This window comes from Leuresthes tenuis, unplaced genomic scaffold (genome assembly GCF_036924035.1).
Source record: "Leuresthes tenuis unplaced genomic scaffold, fLeuTen1.0.hap1 SCAF_4, whole genome shotgun sequence".
Lineage (NCBI taxonomy): Eukaryota > Metazoa > Chordata > Actinopteri > Atheriniformes > Atherinopsidae > Leuresthes > Leuresthes tenuis.
In genome coordinates, this window is record NW_027325358.1 from 35,811,547 (window position 1) to 35,830,370 (window position 18,824).

Sequence of the window (18,824 nt, forward strand, 5' to 3'; positions counted from 1 at the left end):
AGTTTTTTAGTTTTATGCAGTATATCACTAACAGATCCATTCTTTTTCTATACTCACCAAGTCAGGGTCACGGGAGATGGTGCTGGAGACTGTCATATACATAGACACATATATACACATATATATATATATAGATGTCATATACTGCTGCCTGTAGTAAACTTATTTAGGCAATGTCTAACTTAAGTACAAGTGGAGATTATGACAGACTTTCTTTTCAGTCTAAAAGACTTCAACCCAGTTTCATTCGTAGATCTAATTTTCAGTGGCAGATGGCCTTTCTTCTGTTTGTATAAGATGTTATATATTTCACAGAGAACAGCTAAGTTTTTTTTGGTTCAAAATCAAATTATGTGTACCATACAAAAGAAAATCAGGATTGCTATGGCCCAAGTTTTAACATCACAAGCATTTCAGGCTCCTGAACAGTTTTAACTTTATGAAGTGATCAACCCTCCCGTTGGTGTCTCAAGTGTGGCTGTTTCATGGCGTGATGGATAAAAGTGTGCAGCCGACGGAACTCACAGCTGCATTGGGCTCAATGAGCCGCTGCTGCAGGACTCTGGCTTCCTCCCAACGCCCGGACATACACAGACGCTCCAGCTCACAGAGCTCCTGACCCAGCACATTAGCCAGCGCGCACACACCACCTACAGCACCTAGACACACACAACAACACTCAAGAATCAATTTAAATATACTAGATGTTTATATTCATATATACTATATATACAGATATTTTAATTTAGCAGCATTTGTTTTTCTCTCTTTAAGCTGACAAATATTTTACAATGACCCAGTTTAACCTTTCAAGTTGAAACATTTTTAGCTTTTAATTTCCATCCATCTATCCATTTTCTATACAGTCAATCCGTGGTCAGGTAGTGGGGGGGCTGGAGCCTATCCCAACAGTCAACGGGCGAAAGGCGGGGTACACCCTGGACAGGTCGCCAGTCCATCACAGCTTTTAATTTCATTTATCTTAAACAGGACTTTACGAAAGTATAAATTTAATAGTATTCTCCCACAGTCTCAATGATCAATTAAAGTTTCCGAAATTGTTGAGGACCATCAAATAACCTTTTACAGAAAAATATGAACCTGCCGTCTTTCAATATCTTTGGGTTTCTTTGTAATGAAGGATCCAAAACCAAAAGATTATTACAACAAAGACAACAAATCTCCAATATATTGAAGCAATTGTCCTCACAATCCATATTTAAATTTTTTATTTCTCTGAACATACATTTAGTATGAGTTGTTTAAAAATGTAAAATCTGTGAGGAGAAGTCAGTGTTCAAACGAGAGGGGTGGAGAGATGTCTTTTGCTGATTATTTGTCAGCCATGAAGTTTATTGTTTTTACATAAAGCCATCCATTACTCTTTTTCCATTTCAGCTGTCAATGCAAAAACAAACTTTTTTCCTGTCAGATCAGTGGGCTGCATGGCTTCATGATGCCATTTTTTCTTGCATGTATATTTCAGAGATAGATAGAAAAACATTTTGCCAAGTAGCAGGTTATTAACAGTATGACATGTCATTGTGTATAGAATTTTAAAATGTTTAAAATCCAACTTTTGTAAAACAGACTGCTGCATTTCCTGTAATACCTGTGAGCTGTTGCTTTCCAACTCTGTGTGCTCACATATACTGAATACTAGTACAGCTGAATTACCAATAATTGCTTCTCTCATTGACAAACTTATTTGTTTCTGTGTTCAGATGGTGAAACAAGTCTACAATAATAAATGAAAAGTAGCTCTTTAAGACTAAGTATCAACCAGTGGCTATAATTGGAGCAATTTGGACTGCTGCTCTGCTCTAATGAAATAATAACACAATTTAACATCGTGGCATAATCTGACAAAACTACCATACATCTATGTTACAGATCTCTGTGTTGTGATTTCAGATGAATGTATTTGTAGTGCTTGTGTCCACGTCTTTTTTTAAAAGAGATTTGCCTTCAGTTTTGCTCTGAGAGCTTAGGGCCCGTGTCCCCAAGGAAAAGTGCTGGGTGCCTAAAGTACCGTCTGCATCCTTCTAAACATGCAGCCCCTGAATTAGAGCACAGCTAAGGTGAGAACAAGTTTGTCTTTCGTTGCTCTGGCTCAACAGTACCAATCTGAAAAGTTCAGATAATTCCAATGTCAAGGGCTTGTTTTCACATAATGCTTTCAGTTGATCCCAATGATTTGGACCTGCCTTCGGGGAAAAGTGTCGCACCAAGTCTTCAAAGAGTGCTGGCTTTTTTGTGCAGTCTCTCCTCTACTTACAAGATGAGTAACAAAAAAAAACATAATGTTTATGTTTATGCATTTAGCAGACACTTTTATCCAGGCGACTTACAAATGAGGATATAACATTACAGCTAACATCAAAGCTAACAATCAGCTAGACAGAAAGAAAACCACTGTGTAGAAATAGAGTGCAGGCATAGAGGGAAGTACAGAAAAAGAAAGTGCAGTGGGGGGGGGGGGGGGGGGGGGGGGGGGGTTGGGGGGGAGAGTACAGGGTAAGGGCTAGGGTAGGAGATGCTCTAAAGAGCTGGGTCTCTAAGATGTGGACTAAGATGTGCTGTGTGAGTGAATGTGGCGTGTAGAGTTAAAGCACTTTGAGTGGTCAGCTTGACTAGAAAAACGCTATGCAAGTACAGTCCATTTACCATTAAATGTGGGAAAATTTACATGTGGTCGAAATTGCACTAATCACGTGACATCCTGATTCTGCGCTGCTCTATGAACAAAAGTGCAGCCATTTCAATGATTATAAAAGCAGTCTGCCAGATGCAGCTCAAATTAGCACTGAGACCTGTTGACAGTCTGTAGTTCACCAATGACTCATGTGCAGCTCGTTTCCCGTTACAGCACAGGATGTATTAGCATGAACCTGAATAACTGGATTTAAGTTGCTCTCTGGCTCTGATAAAACTTTTTTAAAAATACTTTTTATCAGTTAATCAGTTCCTCCCTGACCATCTTCAGAATTTACTCTGTTTTAACATTCAAAGAATCCGAAAGCAAATGAGGAAGATCCATTTACATTTAAAATTCTTCTGGCTCATCAATAGTCTGTTTTCTTCAGATTCAGTGTACACAAGTAACGTGTAAGTATGTAGACATGCAATATACTGCTGGAGAGCTGAGGCTTTTATGATTCAATTCATGCATAGAATTTCACAATATGCTGACCACAGGAGGTGTATTCAATGACAACAGCAATCAAAATGAAAAAAAGTCATTATTGAGGCAAAAAGCCTAAAACGTTTTCCTGGTTAATCAACAACATTTATCAGTTTTTTTGGGTTTTTTTTAAGTCCAGTTCAGTAAAGATTTCTTCAATAAATTCCCACAGATTTCCACTCTTTACTTCCTGCTTCTAAAGAGTGCAGACGCGTCTCCGCTTCCTCCTGCTGCTTACTGCTTAATTTGCTGTTAAATCATTCTATTTCTTTCCACAAGTCTTGGATATAATTCTTTTCTTTTTCTTTTAAGTGAACCAAGACTTTCAAAATAATTTTTAATAATTTTTTATTCTTTTTACAACTTATCTGACGAGCCAGCAACTCCGTGTGCGTGGCCTACACACAGCTGAAGCCTGATTTACAGTGTCCGGGCACCTAGCACTCAGCTAAAGCTAAATAGCCTGGAAAGGTGCTAACCGTTAGGCTAACTAGCAACAAGATGCCTCCCTTCTCCACAGATGACTACTACAGCCTCCTGCAGAAGATTGCAGTACTGGAGACAAAAATTCATCGCTTAGAAGTAAATGTGGAGGTAAATGGATTATGTGGAAATGAAACAACCTTGCCATTGATTCAAAACAGCGGAGATGAGCAAGCTAACACACAGCTAAGGAGCACAGATAACACAACCAAGAAAGTAGACTCTGTGCATTATAATAAATCAGCTAATAATAATCCTCCCTGGAACTGTCTCGGTGCAAAACCAAAGAGTAAATCATGTCTCCTGAAAGTGGGAGGACGAGAAACTGACTGGCCTTCACTCCCTACGAGGCAGAGGAGCTCTTCTACCCCTGTACATGGGAGGAAACAGGACTGGACATCTGTGAATGGGAAGGTTAACAACAAACCTCCACAACAACCGAGTGTGAAACTTCAGAACAGATTTGCTCCACTATCGAAGGACTCTGGATCTCTATTGGACGACCATCCATCCCAAAGCAGCAAGGCAAGGACTGAAAACCTGTTGGAAAGTAAAAGGCCACAGGGAAAGCTAAAGGCTGGGCCTCAAACTCTGATTGTGGGTGACTCTGCCGTAAATGATGTTCAAAGGATGTGCGGTAAGAACACTAAAGTCCTCTGCTTTCCTCTGGATATGGTTAACGATCTAAAGGAGAGAATTCTTGGAATTGCACATGAATATCCAACTGTGACAAACATCGTTCTACATACAGGGTCAAACGATGTGTCCAAGCAACAATCCGAGGTTCTGAAACGGGACTTCATTGGATTATTAAACACAGTGAGCTCGCTGAATGCAGCTGTATTCATCAGTGGACCTGTACCACCAGTCCGAGGAGGAGAGGAAAGATTCAGCAGGTTGCTGGCACTGAATAAATGGCTTTTATTGGCATGTGCTGACCACTCAGTGCATTTTATGAATAATTTTAACATTTTTTGGGAACGCAGGCATCTTTTTAAGGCAAATGAATTTAATTTTAACAAGTCAGGGGTGAAACTGTTCACCTCCAACATGTTTTATTTCATACGTCATCCATCTGTGCTCGGGGCCAAGGCTGAGATAAACAAGGAGTTATCTCAGAGAGAGGAACAAACAAATCCCAGCAGAAACCTTGAGGAGGAACTCCATCTGCCCCCACCCAAGAGGAACTTTGGAAAGGAGAGACATCAGAGGCAAGAAGAGAGGTCTTTATTTGCCCCAAACCCTCTCAACAGCACTAATGACCAGGACCAGGGACCAGGACCAGGACCAGGACCTTCCCCAGCCCCCCAAACCCCTGACAGGTCATTGTGCTCCTCACCCTCCCTTTCTCCCTCCTCCTCCCCTCACCTGAAATTCACTGAGGAGATGATGGAGCGGGTCAATGCTGGGCTTAGATCTACCCCCCAGCCCAATCCCTTTTTATCCCCCATAAACCCCCAACCAAAGCGGCCAAAGGTTCCCCGCCGAGCCCCGCCCCTACTAGAGCAGCCGAAGCGACGGAGCCCAGCCCCACCCCCTTCTGTCCCTTCACACTGCCACCATGTACTGTCTCCGCAGTCTGATGTGTGATGTGTGAGGGGTCCAAGCTGTGTGGATTCTGACAGTCGTGACTTTTCCCAGAACAAGCTGGGACCCTGTTTATTAGAAGATTTTAAAATTTCTGTACTTTTAGGTGACAGAAGGAGAAATGTGACCCAGTCAAAACACAGAGAGTTGCACTAAAAAAGATCTTTAAATAAAGTAAACATACCTTGTGTGCCACAGACTGCACCCAAACACAAGGGGGCAAATAATACCTATAAAACACTTAAGTTGGCTTTATTAAATGTTAGGTCTTTAGCTGGGAAAACATTCTTAATTAATGATTTTATCACTGAGCACACCCTGGATTTTATGTTTTTAACTGAAACTTGGTTGGAACAAAATAACAGTGCTGCTGTTCTTATTGAGTCAACCCCTCCTGGTTACAGTTTTATCAGCGAGGCCAGAGTGAGCAGGAGAGGAGGAGGGGTCGCAGTCTTATTCAATGAATCCTTTCAATGTAAGCAGTTATCTCCTGGAAGTTTTCAGTCCTTTGAATATATGGCTATACAGCTGAAGGCCTCACCCAGAGTCCTGTTTCTGAATATTTACAGGCCCCCGAAATACTGTGCAGATTTTTCTGAAGACCTCAGTGAACTGCTGTCTATGATCTGTGTTGATTTTGACTGTATAATTATTGTTGGTGATTTTAACATCCATATGGACAATCCTCAGGACAGAGGGACTAAAGACCTGAGTAACACTCTGGACAACTTTGGGCTGACTCAGCATATAACAGAGCCCACGCACAATAGGGGGCACACTCTAGACTTAGTGATCTCCAAGGGTCTAAGCATTTCAAAGATTACTGTGTCTGATGTGGGCCTGTCTGACCATTCCTGTGTTTTCTTTGAGAGTACGATTTCAGTGCACACAAATGTCTCAACAGCAGTGATCTCAAAACGGTGTATAACTGAAAACAGTAGTAAGATCTTTAACCAGGTTTTCTCTTTAACACCTGCCCTGTCCGGGGGTTCAGTCAGCGAGCTTGTCAGTAGGTTCAATACTAAAATGTTAAATGTTATGGATACTATTGCTCCCATTAAGGTGAAGGTTATCTCTGGAAGGAAGAAGTCTCCATGGCGAAATTCCACACTGGTGAAAAATGGGAAAAGAGAGTGTCGGAAAGCTGAGCGCAGATGGAGAAAAACAAATCTCCAGGTTCATTATGACATCTATAAAGAGAAACTTCACTCTTATAATTTACAACTGAGGAATGCAAGGAAATCCTACTTCTCTGACATCATCACCAAAAACAGTCATAATGCTCGGACCTTATTTGCTACAGTTGACAGGCTAACAAACCCTCCTGTGTCAGTGGCAAATGAATTCCATTCCACCATGGCCTGCAATGACTTTGCCAAATTCTTCATAGACAAAGTCCAAAATATTAGACAAGCAGTTGGTACATCAGCAGCAGGTTCAGCATATGTACTGTGTCCACCGAAAACCGGTTTAAACACCATGACACTATTTCAACACATTAACAGTAAAGACCTGGAGGGCATCTTACGTCAGCTGAACTCCTCCTCTTGCTGTTTAGACATCCTACCAACAGGTTCTTTCAAAGGGGTCTCAAAGATTTTGGAGTCAGACCTGTTACTGATTGTGAACTTGTCCTTAACGTCAGGTGTGTTTCCAGAGCCACTAAAAACAGCTGTAATTAAACCTCTGCTGAAAAAGGACAATCTTGACAAGACGCAAATGAACAACTACAGGCCCATCTCAAATCTCCCATTTATAAGTAAGATCATTGAAAAAGCGGTTTTTCAACAGCTTAATTACTTTTTAACACAAAATAACTGCTATGATACCTTCCAGTCAGGCTTTAGACAGCACCACAGCACTGAGACTGCTCTGACCAAAGTGTTTAATGACATATGTCTGAATACAGACAGTGGAAAAATGTCAGTCTTAGTTTTACTGGATCTCAGTGCTGCCTTTGATACAGTTGACCACAATATATTACTCAAACAACTGGAGAACTGGGCTGGTCTTTCCGGAACTGTACTAAATTGGTTCAAAACATACTTAGAGAACAGGAAGTACTTTGTGTCAATAAGTAACTTTACATCTGAGCAGACAAGAATCACATGTGGAGTTCCCCAATGTTCCATCCTGGGACCTCTTCTGTTTAACATCTACATGCTCCCACTGGCACAGATTATAAAAAACAACCAAATAAACTACCATAGCTATGCAGATGACACACAGATGTATATAACAATGTCACCAGGAGACAGAGGGCCTGTACAGGCCCTTGTAAAATGCATTGAGGAGATTAATGACTGGATGTGCCACAACTTCCTCCAGCTAAACAAAAACAAAACTGAGGTAATTGTCTTTGGAGCCAAAGATAAACGATTGAAAGTCACCACAGAGCTTCAATCTATAAATCTAAAAACGACCAACCAGGCCAGAAATCTGGGTGTAGTGATGGACTCAGACCTAAATTTGGACAAACACATTAAGGCAATAACAAAGTCAGCCTACTATCACCTTAAGAATATATCAAGGCTAAAAGATCTGATGTCTCAGCAGGACCTGGAAAAACTAGTCCATGCATTCATCTTTAGTAGGCTTGATTATTGTAATAGCATCTTTACAGGTCTGCCTAAAAAGTCAGTTAGACAACTGCAGCTCATCCAGAACTCAGCTGCTCGAGTCCTCACTAAGACCAAAAAAGTGGACCACATCAGTCCAGCTCTGAAGTCTTTACGCTGCCTGTCCATCAGAGGATAGACTTTAAAGTTCTGATGCTGGTCTATAAAGCTCTGAATGGTCAAGGATGTCAAAATACATCAGTGACCTCCTGACCCACTATGAACCTTCCAGACCCCTCAGGTCATCTGGATCCAGTTTTTTATCAGTTCCCAGAGTCAAAACCAGACATGGAGAAGCTGCATTCAGCTTCTATGCTCTACATGTCTGGAACAAACTCCCAGAAAGCCTCAGATCAGCTGAAACACTCAGTGTATTTAAGTCCAGGTTGAAGACACACCTATTTTCAGCTGCATTTGAATAAGCTTGAGTTTCAAAACGGAATCATGTTTTAACTATTGATTTTATCTTTCATATATATCATTTTTTTCTGATTTTATCTATTGTTCTTATTTCCTTCTTTTGTTTAAATTTCAAATCATGCTTTTTATTTCTTCTGTTTTAATGTCTCTGTGAAGCACTTTGAATCACCTTGTTGTTGAATTGTGCTATACAAATAAACTTGCCTTGCCTTGCCTTGCCAATGCGCTGGCAGGTGTGCCTGATCTTTCATTTATTTTCTTTCATAAGTCTGTTACATGCCTAACACTCTCCATGTAACGATGTTGATATAAGACTTAAAAAATATAGCCCGCTTTCTTTGCTTTTGATTGACACCTCACTCTAGACTAGCTTTCATGTCATGTCCACAGGCTACAAAAGCAGCCAATGAGAATTTGTGTCGCAAGAAAGTGCATGTCCCTCTTCTGTCATGCAATAAACAAAGCGTGTTTGGGGCAAGGCTCATTAAAAGTCAACTCCCAGTACCAACAGAGCACTCAGCTGCATGTGTGGAGTCCCATCAGGTTAGTGGGTGGTCTTTCAATTACATTTAGGGTGACGCTGGCATCTGGACTCCAGTGGATCCTGCGCAGCCAGGACCGTGGGTCAGATGGGGGATGAGATGAGGCGATGAGGCATAGCCCCAAAATAAAGCCCAAGATTTATCACCAACCAGTCCACGTTTCTAGTCACTTTTCCCAATATAGCAACACACTGATAATTGGCAGTTCCATAGTCAGAAAGGAAGCACTAGAGACACCATCGACCATAGTTAAAATGCCTTTTCACACATGACTTCCAGAAGGAGAATGATGTGACTTTCAAATGAAAGTCACTAATATTGTTATATAAAACATGTATATGTATATTTAACTTTGTCATAACATTGCTGTACTCTGTAGTTTTCTCTGGACTCCTGCCAAATCTGACCAGTGGCGACATGTTCAGCCGGATGTCATCCTTCAACCACTGGCTGTCTAGATGGTGTCCAGCAAACAACAAGGGCTACATAGATGATTGGAAATCTTTCTGGGGAGAACCTGGTTTGATTAGGAAAGATGGCATTTATTACACTCTGGGATATATATAGATATACTGTATAGGTGTATATGGACAAACTTATTAGCCATCCAACCCAGGGTTATGACCAGGATGCAGAGCCAAACCCACATAATGACTATGTCCACTCGGCTTAGTGACATATTTTGTCTTACAGAAACCTGGCTGCAGCAGGAGGATCATGTTACCACTGAATTCTTTTCATTTAGATTTTTTTTATTTTAGAGTGTAGTGGGTGACTTTAATATTCATGTAGATTTTGAAAATGACAGCCTAAATATCGACTTTACTTCGATATTAGATTCAATTGGATTTTCTCAAAGTGTTCACAGGCCTACTCACTGCCTTAATCATAACCTTGATCTTGTGCTGACTTATGGCATTGAGAGTGAACAGTTAACAGAATTTCCTCTTAACCCTGTCTTATCTGACCATTTTCTAATACCCTTTGAGTTTTTTAATTGCACACAATTTCTGCAAATTTCTGAAAGGAACTTTCATTAAAGTACTCTATGTGTCTATCACAGAATGCTGCATTCAAGTTTCAAGACTCAATTACAGTATTACTTTCTTCAGTGCCGTGACCAATACAACAGAAAGCATCAACCTTGACTTTGCTCCTATACAGGTTGATTATTTTGTTGACAGAGTTACAGCATCAATGGCAACAAGTCCTTCGACTGAAACCGTCTTATAAGTCCTTTGAATATAACCCTCAATATGACTCATAATGAAAAGCCTTCAGCTGATCCAAAATGCTGCAGCCAGAGTTCTGATGAGAAAGAACTTTATTCCGCTAAAACAAGTAAAAATGAAAAGAACAAAACAAGGGGAGCTCATTAAAGCAATAGCTATGGTGGATTCTCAGTACTCCACGTCTCCCTCCCCTGAATTACATAAAAAGAAGCTGGACCTCTAAACACAATATAATTTGTCATCAACTGAAAAGACATAACGTCTCCTATGAAAATCACGGGGGTATGTCTATGAGCATGGCGACAAAGCTGGATGGCTATCAGCACACCAACTTAAGTGCCGTTCTATGTCCCAACAGATTCCACAAATACGAAAAGATGATGGTGAACTAACTATTGACCCAGAAGAAATTAACGAAACATTCACCTCGTTTTACTCAAATCTGTATACGTCAGTGATAACAAATGATAGCTCTGACATGGAACATTTTTTCAATGATCTCCAAGCTCCTTCTATAAAAACAACACACAAGACTGAGACTGAGCTCCCACTAAAATCTATGGAAATCATTAATACAATTAAGGCAATGCAGAATGGCAAGATGCCTGGCCCTGATGGGTACCCTGCAGAGTTCTATAAAAAAGTTCTCTAGTAAACTGTCTACAATCTTACTTGATATGTTTAATGACTCATTGTCTTATGAATCCCTTCCTCAGACACTGACTGAAGCATCAATTACCCTCTTGCTTAAGCCAGGTAAAGAATAGGAATGTGGCTCTTATCGACCCATCTCCCTTTTAAACTGTGACGTGAAGATTTTGGCCAAGGCCCTTGCCTTACGTTTAGAAGCCACAATATATGACGTGATTTCTGCTGACCACACTGATTTTATTTTGGGGCGTCATTCATTTACAAATATCTGCCAGCTATTAAATATTATTCACTCTCCTGCATCCAGTACAGTCCCAGAGGTGGTAATCACGCTAGATGCAGAGAGAGCCTTTGATAGGGTAGAATGGGGATATTAATTTACATGCTTAAAGAAATTTGGGTATGGTCCTAATTTAATTTCATGGATTAAACTCTTATATACCTCACCCAAAGCCTCAGTAATTACAAATGGTAAGCGTTCTCAGTATTTTCAGCTGTCAAGAGGCACCCGTCAGGGCTGTCCTATCAGCCCACTGCTATTTGCCCTGGCCATAGAGACCTTGTCCATTGCACTCAAATCATTACCCTCATTAAGTGGAATCCATGGGGGAGGGGAAGAGCATAGAGTATCTCTGTACACAGATGATTTATTAATGTATGTATCGGACCCTGTTTGAAGCACCCCCCCATTTTATTCATGCTTTGAGAAGATTTGGTGCTTTTTCTGGGTACAAATTGAACTTTAGTAAAATTGAATGTTATCCTGTTAATGACTTGGCTCTTCAAATACAGGACAATGCTCTGCCGTTCCAGATGTCTAGAAATGGCTTTAGATATCTGGGCATTAACATCACAAGGGACATGCAGAAGCTTTACCAGGAAAACTTCTGTCTGCTATTTGAGAAAGTCAAATCAGACTTGAACAAAGGGAAAACAGGAAAAGTGAACTGTATAAAAATGAATGTACTCCCTAAATTTGTTTATCTGTTTCAGTGTATTCCACTTTATCTCCCTAAATCTTTCTTCAAATCTATTGATAAGGTCTTCACTTCATTTATATGGGAGGGGTAGAAACCTAGAATACGGCTAGAACTGTTGCAGAGGCCTAAAATGCAGGGTGGCCTCGCTCTCCCAAATCTTTGCCATTATTATTGGGCCTCAAATGTTCAAAAAATCATGCTCCACACTCCTGATACGGACTGGTGCCATTTTGAAGCTGCATCTTGCACTTCAACCTCTCTCAGAGCCCTGGTCACCTCCAGCCTTCCCATCTCTACTTCTCAATACATCAACAATCCAGTAGTCATAAATACCCTCAAAATATGGTTTCAACTTAGACATAGCTTCGGGTTCAATAATCTTCTCCATATAAGTCCCATACACAATAATCATCTTTTCCTTCCAGCTAGATTAGACTCCAAATTTGCTCTCTGGCAAACCTAAGGCATTTACAAATTTAAAGATATGTATATAAACAGTATTTTTGCTAGCTTTGATGACTCATCGCATAAATTTGGCCTCCCTTGGTCTAGCCTGTTTCGTTATTTCCAAGTCCGCCACTTCCTTCAACATCATGACCCCAATTTTCCATATTTACCATCACCTTCTGGTTTAAATGATCTGTTTTAAAATACCTTCAGCTTTAAAGGACTTATTTCAAGAATAAATAACTGTATATCCTCTTTTAAAAATACAACTCTTGCAAAGATCAAGGCAGCTTGGGTTGATGAGCTGGGAGCGGACTTGGAAGAAGATATTTGGGACAGCGCTTTACTAAGAGTGAATGACAGCTCTTCATGTGCCAGATTAAGCATAATACAGTTTAAGATCTTACATCACATCTACTACTCCAAAGCCAGACTTGCTAAAATATACCCTAAAATATGCCCAGTGCAGTAATGGCCATATTTGGTACTACTGATAGAAGATACAGTACAATAAGGAAAATATATAAAAACATCATTAAAAAAAACAGGACTTTTGAGCAGCTAGAATCCTTTATCAGACAAGAATGGGACAACATTCCTCTGCAAAAGGTCAAGCAGCTGGTCTCCTCAGTTCCCAGATGTTTAAAACTGTTGTTAAAAAAGTTTACCATATTTATGACTACACAGTAGAAAACATGGACCTTACCCAATTTTTTTGAGACATGGTGCAGCCATCAATTTTAAGATGCTATCATATATTTCATGAAATAGTAAAATGTCTCACTTTCAACATTTGATAGGTTTTATATTTTCTATTGCAAATAAAATATTGACTCATGAGAATTGCCATGCCAATTCAAATGTGAACATCACCCTAAATGGTGAAACATGAACATTTTATTACTATAAAAAGGTCAGATAATTATGCTTCAATGTAAGACCTTCCATCTGACTTTTCAGCAAACTTGAACTGATGAAGTCTGCACATCCTAGAAATTTCTGAGTGTGGAGTGTAGTTGTGTGTCAGCAGTCTTGCTTTTACCATCAAAGCTTGAAACACTGCTAGATTAAAAATCTGCTTGCAACAGGATCATCATGTGGATTGTTAAGGGGATATATTCAATTATCATAACTTAGGCACACACTCACAGCATGGATACATTATCATATCAATCACTCTGTGCTACCTTGCTCTGCGTTACCTGTGTCAGTCTCACAATCGCTTGAATGTTATGTATATAGTCATGGAGATGAGAATGTGTCAGGGATCAAAGAACAGAGACTGTATGAGTTTGACAGATTTGGCTATAAGAGAACATGAGTCATTAGGTTGCTGAGCATCATACTGGTGCCTATTTCCAGAACTATTTTCTGCATATAGGCAGACAGCACACTGTATGCGTCTGACAAACTAAGATGGCCAAGATAAATTAAAGAGAACTTGCATTCTTACTGAAAGAAAGCCCCATTTAACAAAAAAAAATCTAAGAATAGCCTGGTTAAAAGGGACAATTAACTTGCTGGTTGTCTCTTGTGTACAGGTGGCATACACAAGGGAAGAAAAACCTGAATGTTGGAGGTGGGTAATCATCTGTTTCCAGGCTGCCTCACAACAATATGGTTTTAGTCTCACCAACTTGAGAAAAGATACACTACATATGAAATTTTCTAAATCTTCAAAATCCTAGCCCCGTGTGTCCATTTAGCAGTGCTGACGTACCCCTGTGAACTGTGACATTTTTTCACTTCGGTTTCACTCCAGAGGTAGTTGTAAGTCAGGACACTCGCCCATAAATTGTGATCAAAATCTAGAGTCCTCCCCCATTTACAAGTAGCTCTGAAGTCACATTTGATGCTCAAGTTTTATGATATGACTTGTCTTGTGCTACACATAAACAATATGCCAGGATCTGATGTAGTTGCATTCATTGCACATTTAATGGTTTAGTCCCTGGTTCTGAGCATTGTTTTTTTTCTTCTTTTAATAACTATTATTTACCAAGCACAGTCATTAGGAAATTATTATTATATTAATTTGCAGCCACTAACAAAGAAATAATGTTCAGATAGAAAACAGTCTAACAATGTAAAAAACAACCACAGATCTAATCTTGCATCAGTCAATCTTTATGTCAGCTAAGCATCTGTCATCTCAATAAAAACCATAAGGAAAATGTTGAGTACTCATCCTACATTTGGTTGATGCATACAATGAATTTAATTTTTCTTCTTTTTATGAAACTCCACCAGAGCAAACTAGAATGGTTGATGCTGTCTTATTAGGGTTGGGAATCTCACCAATCAGAACACACTTAATTTAATTTAATTTTTACCTATTTAGTAGGTTACCTTTTTCTAGAATATAGCAGGGTGTAATATTCATCCACTGAGATTTAATTGAAGATTAAATCACAGGGTTGAAGATTAGCTCCACCTACCAGATTGGCAGATAAGTGAAATGAAGAAATACTTTCCTAAGAAATACAACAAACTGTCCATACTTGAAGCAGTGGGAAGTGGGAAAAAAAAGGACTCAGAGCTTTTGCTACTCACCTGAGAAGGTACATTAGAGAATTAGATGTTCTCCACCAAACCATCCAAAGTGTACTCTCAGTGGCATGCAGGGTAATTTGATAAGAACAAACCCACCCAGAGCTGGGACTGAACAATACTGTAAAAGTATATGGGAAAAGAAGGCATCACATAATACCAATGTTCCGTGGCAAGTAATTCTGATTGCTGACCACATCGGTCTACTTGAACAAAAGCCAATGACCATCAGACGTCCAAAGATGTATCTCATGTTTGAAAATTTGGACGGCACCCAGAACACTGACACACACAAATGAACCAGCTGCTAATAGATGGGGCTCACACAGTGTCACAGCCTATGCTTTGATTCATGTCTTTTCTTGTTATTTCCTGTTTTATTTTGAAATATTAACTTCCTTCTTGTTTCAGGTATCTTGCCCTTCCTCCTGTGTCAAGCGTCTGATTATTTTCCCTGATTCCCAAAGTGTTTCCACTTGTTCCCCATGGCTCCTCATGTGCTCAAATAGTCTGCGTCTCCCTTGCCTTGTGCCAGTGTGTTGCCTCCGATCATGAGCCTCACGCTCGCGTCTTGCTCCACAGTTATCCACAGAATCCTTGAGCCTGCAGTAAAGCGATCCTCCTGCAGAGCGTATCCTTTGTTTCTTGATAATTTATTCTTTAGACCTAGTTTATGCAACGGTAAGTTCTATAGCCTGCTTCTGTTCCTCTGGGTTTTTTTTTTTTGAGAGATTTTGGTTTAATGTTTCAAAGAAACCTGGTGGAGCGATTTGTGTTTTGTTCTTTAAGATCTATCACGCCTCCGTTAAAGGAGTGCTCACAGTTAATTAAGTTCATAGCGCCTCCGTTATTGAGAGAGCGTCTTTTGTTTAGGTCCGCCTCATTAGGAGAGCATGAAAGTTTATTTTGCTATCTTTTCATAGCCTGTTTTGGTTTTAATCCTAGAATGGAGAGGTTTTGGTTTGATAACTTTCACAGCTGCACTCGCCTCAACCATAGTTATTGAGGAGAGTGCTCAGGATTTTCACAGCCCCTTTGTTTGCTCTGCCTGCATTTCCTCAACCTGCTGTGTATAAATAAACTTGACTTTGAACTCGACCCTGCATCTGTGTCCTATGTACTCGAGGCCCTGACACACAGAGTGTTTAACCCAATATAGTATAGTCGTGATAATGAAAGTTTCTCAGAGGCGGGTGATTCCATTCAACTACCTGCCAATAACCTCTCTTTACAACATGGTAGCTCCTCTCAGGCACCATATCAGATAAAGTGAGTGGGCACATGGCTACATGATATGAGAAAGGCCCAATAGGGCATTGGGAGTAATATTAAAGGAGCCACTCACCAGCCACTGATCAACAGAATCGTCATTCGAGACTGTAGGATCAGACATACAAATCTGTGCACCGCTTGGATTGACTACAAGACAACCTATGACTCAATGCCAAATGCATGGATATTTTAATACTTGAAACTCTTCTTCATCAACAGTACATGAAGAGCCTTCATCAGGAACTCAATGGGACTATGGAAGACAAACCTTGAAGCCAATTTCAAACCAAGTGCACAAGTTGACATTAAGTGCGGAATCTACCAAGGAGATGCTCTGTCACCACTGCTGTTGTACATTAGCCTAAATCCCCTCAGCCACATAATCACAAAGAGTGGCTATGGAATCCAGTTCCAAAGTGGAGAAATCATTAGCCACCTCCTCTACATGGACAACATCAAGCTGTATGCCAGAACTGTGCGAGATATCAACTCACTGATACAACTCACCAGAATATAAAACAAGGACATTGGAATGTCATTCAGACTATATAAATGTGGTCAAATGATATCAAAGAGAGGCAGGTTGATCAGAACTAAAGGTGTTGAACTACCAGGAGGCACCATAGCAGATGTTCAAGACAGCTATAAACATTGTGGGTTTCCACAGGTCAATGGCAACCTAGAAGAGACCACAAGGAAGTCGGCCACAACCAAGTACCTACAAAGAATGAGGCAGGTCCTGAAGATTCAGCTGAATGGGAAGAAGAAAATCTGAGCCATCAACACATATGCCCTGCCAGTTTTCTGATACAGAGCCATTATCCAGGATGAAACAATAAAGATTCAGGAATACATCAGGAAGATGTAACCTAGTGATGAAGTTCTAAGGGAGTCCCTAAGGCAGCTGAACCCCAGAGAATGAGTGGAGGAAGATGAACAATTATTGAACGATAACCCTCTGTACAGCATGTAAAACTGACAGACTGAAAAAAGGGATTATATTGAGAAATCCTAGAAGTAGCTAGAAAAGTGTGAAAAGTGGCCTCCAAGACAATCCAGCACAGAGTAGCAGGGTATAAGAAGCAGGCAGGTTCTGCCCAAGTGGCAGGAATAGTGTACAGCAGTGTTTCTCAATTCCGGTCCTCATGACACAGTGCCCTGCATGTTTTCGATGTTTCCCTCCTCCACCACACCTGACTCAAATGAATGGCTCCTTATCAGGCCACTGCAGAGCTTGATGACAAGCTAATCACCATGCAGGGCAGTGGGTCATGAGGACCGGAATTGAGAAACACTGGTGTACAGGAACATCTGTGAAGGGTATGGATTGGAAGTGTGAAAGTCATAATGGAAGACATCTCCCAAGTTAGGGGAGAATGACAGAGCTAAGATCCAGTGGGACTACCAGATTCCGACTGATAAACTGGTGATGGCTAACCAACCGGACATTGTGGTGTTTTACAAACTACAGAAGAAGGCAGTCGTGATAGATGTAGCAATTCCAAGTGACAGCAACATGAAGAAGGAGGAACCTATGAAGCTCAAAAATACCAAGGACTGAATTAAGGACAACATTGGTGTTAGTGGTAACTGGAGCACACAGAGCCATGACCCTGAATCTGGGAGAGTGGCTCCAACAGATCCCAGGAACTACAGCAGAGATCTCTGTCCAGATTAGTACAGTTCTAGGAACAGCTAAGACACTGTGTCGAACCCTCAAGCTCCCAGGCTTCTGGTAGAGAACCAAAAACTGGAGGGAGAGACTGCTTATCATATATGGGAGAGATCTGGAACTTATTTTACAATAAAAATATGGATCCCCGCAGAAATTATTGTAAAGAAATGTAAATGTATAAACTAAACAACGGCCTTAAAGTTATGAGCCTGATAGACATCAAAGAAATCATTTATCAGAGAAAAGTTTGTAGAGGTATAAGTTTGTAAGTTGAGAAGAACCAGAGGTGGACTGACCTTAGTGGGGGACTGATCACACCAGTGCTGCAAAAGTTAGCTAGTGGGCTTATGTTACTGCTTGCACCCACAGAGTACTTCAATCCAGAATGTAGATCATCGAGGAGATTTAACTTGATCTCTCCGATCTCTCTCCCTCTGGCCAAGCTGTGTTAATCGTCTGCTGGTTGTAGTAGTGCAGAAGAGGTTGTCTGGCTCAGGTCTGACTGTAGGACTAAGACTAGTAGGTAAAAGTTGTTTTACAGACTGTGAAGCCCCAAGGGCATAGTGTGATTTATGAGATAGGACTTCATGAATAAAATCTGACAATATTTTTTTCCAGGATGTGGGCCAAGGTAAAATAATTTGACAATTTGCAGGTATTTGAGATTTTTTAAAATACTATTTTATCCAGTGACTTTGGATTTATTTTAGAAAACAATGTAGAAACACATACATTATGCATTAGAAAATAGCTCCTGAATATTTTTTTTTGTGAATTGTGGAGTAAGACTGAAACTTTAATCAATTTGTGATCTGAATTTTATGGGATATGAATACATGTGTGATATCTGGTAGCTTGTTCCTTGTTGATGATCTGTTAGCAATAAGACATATATAACTAATGGAGGAATCTCTTTACACTTGGGATTGTGTAGTGAGGACTTTCTTTACTTTGGTCCTGGGTGAAAAACTGTTGCTAGTGGCTTCCTGCGAAAAACAGCAGCACTGTTTTAGGGCTTCTTACCGACACAATAGGCAGCCATTAGAAACCCAGCTGAGCCTGCTAAAACCTGGAAATCCTCTGCCTTTGTTTTGTGAACAATCAGACCAATCCGTGTGACCTGAGAAACATGTAAAAGGAGACAGAGAAAGGAGAAGAAAGTCAAAAACGGAACCGTTTCATC

The 18,824-nt window shown here is 40.3% G+C and overlaps 1 protein-coding gene across 1 annotated transcript in view; it reads right to left on the bottom strand.

Moving 5' to 3' along the window:
• The window catches only part of hoga1 (4-hydroxy-2-oxoglutarate aldolase 1), a 34,250-nt gene that overhangs the window by 905 nt on the left and 14,521 nt on the right, over window positions 1–18,824 (bottom strand). The window contains exons 5-6 of the mRNA XM_072383634.1: window positions 18,665–18,761; window positions 526–659 (exon numbers count right to left, since the gene is read on the bottom strand). Of these exons, the coding sequence (XP_072239735.1) occupies window positions 526–659; window positions 18,665–18,761 (231 nt within the window). The remainder of the gene's footprint in view (window positions 1–525; window positions 660–18,664; window positions 18,762–18,824) is intronic.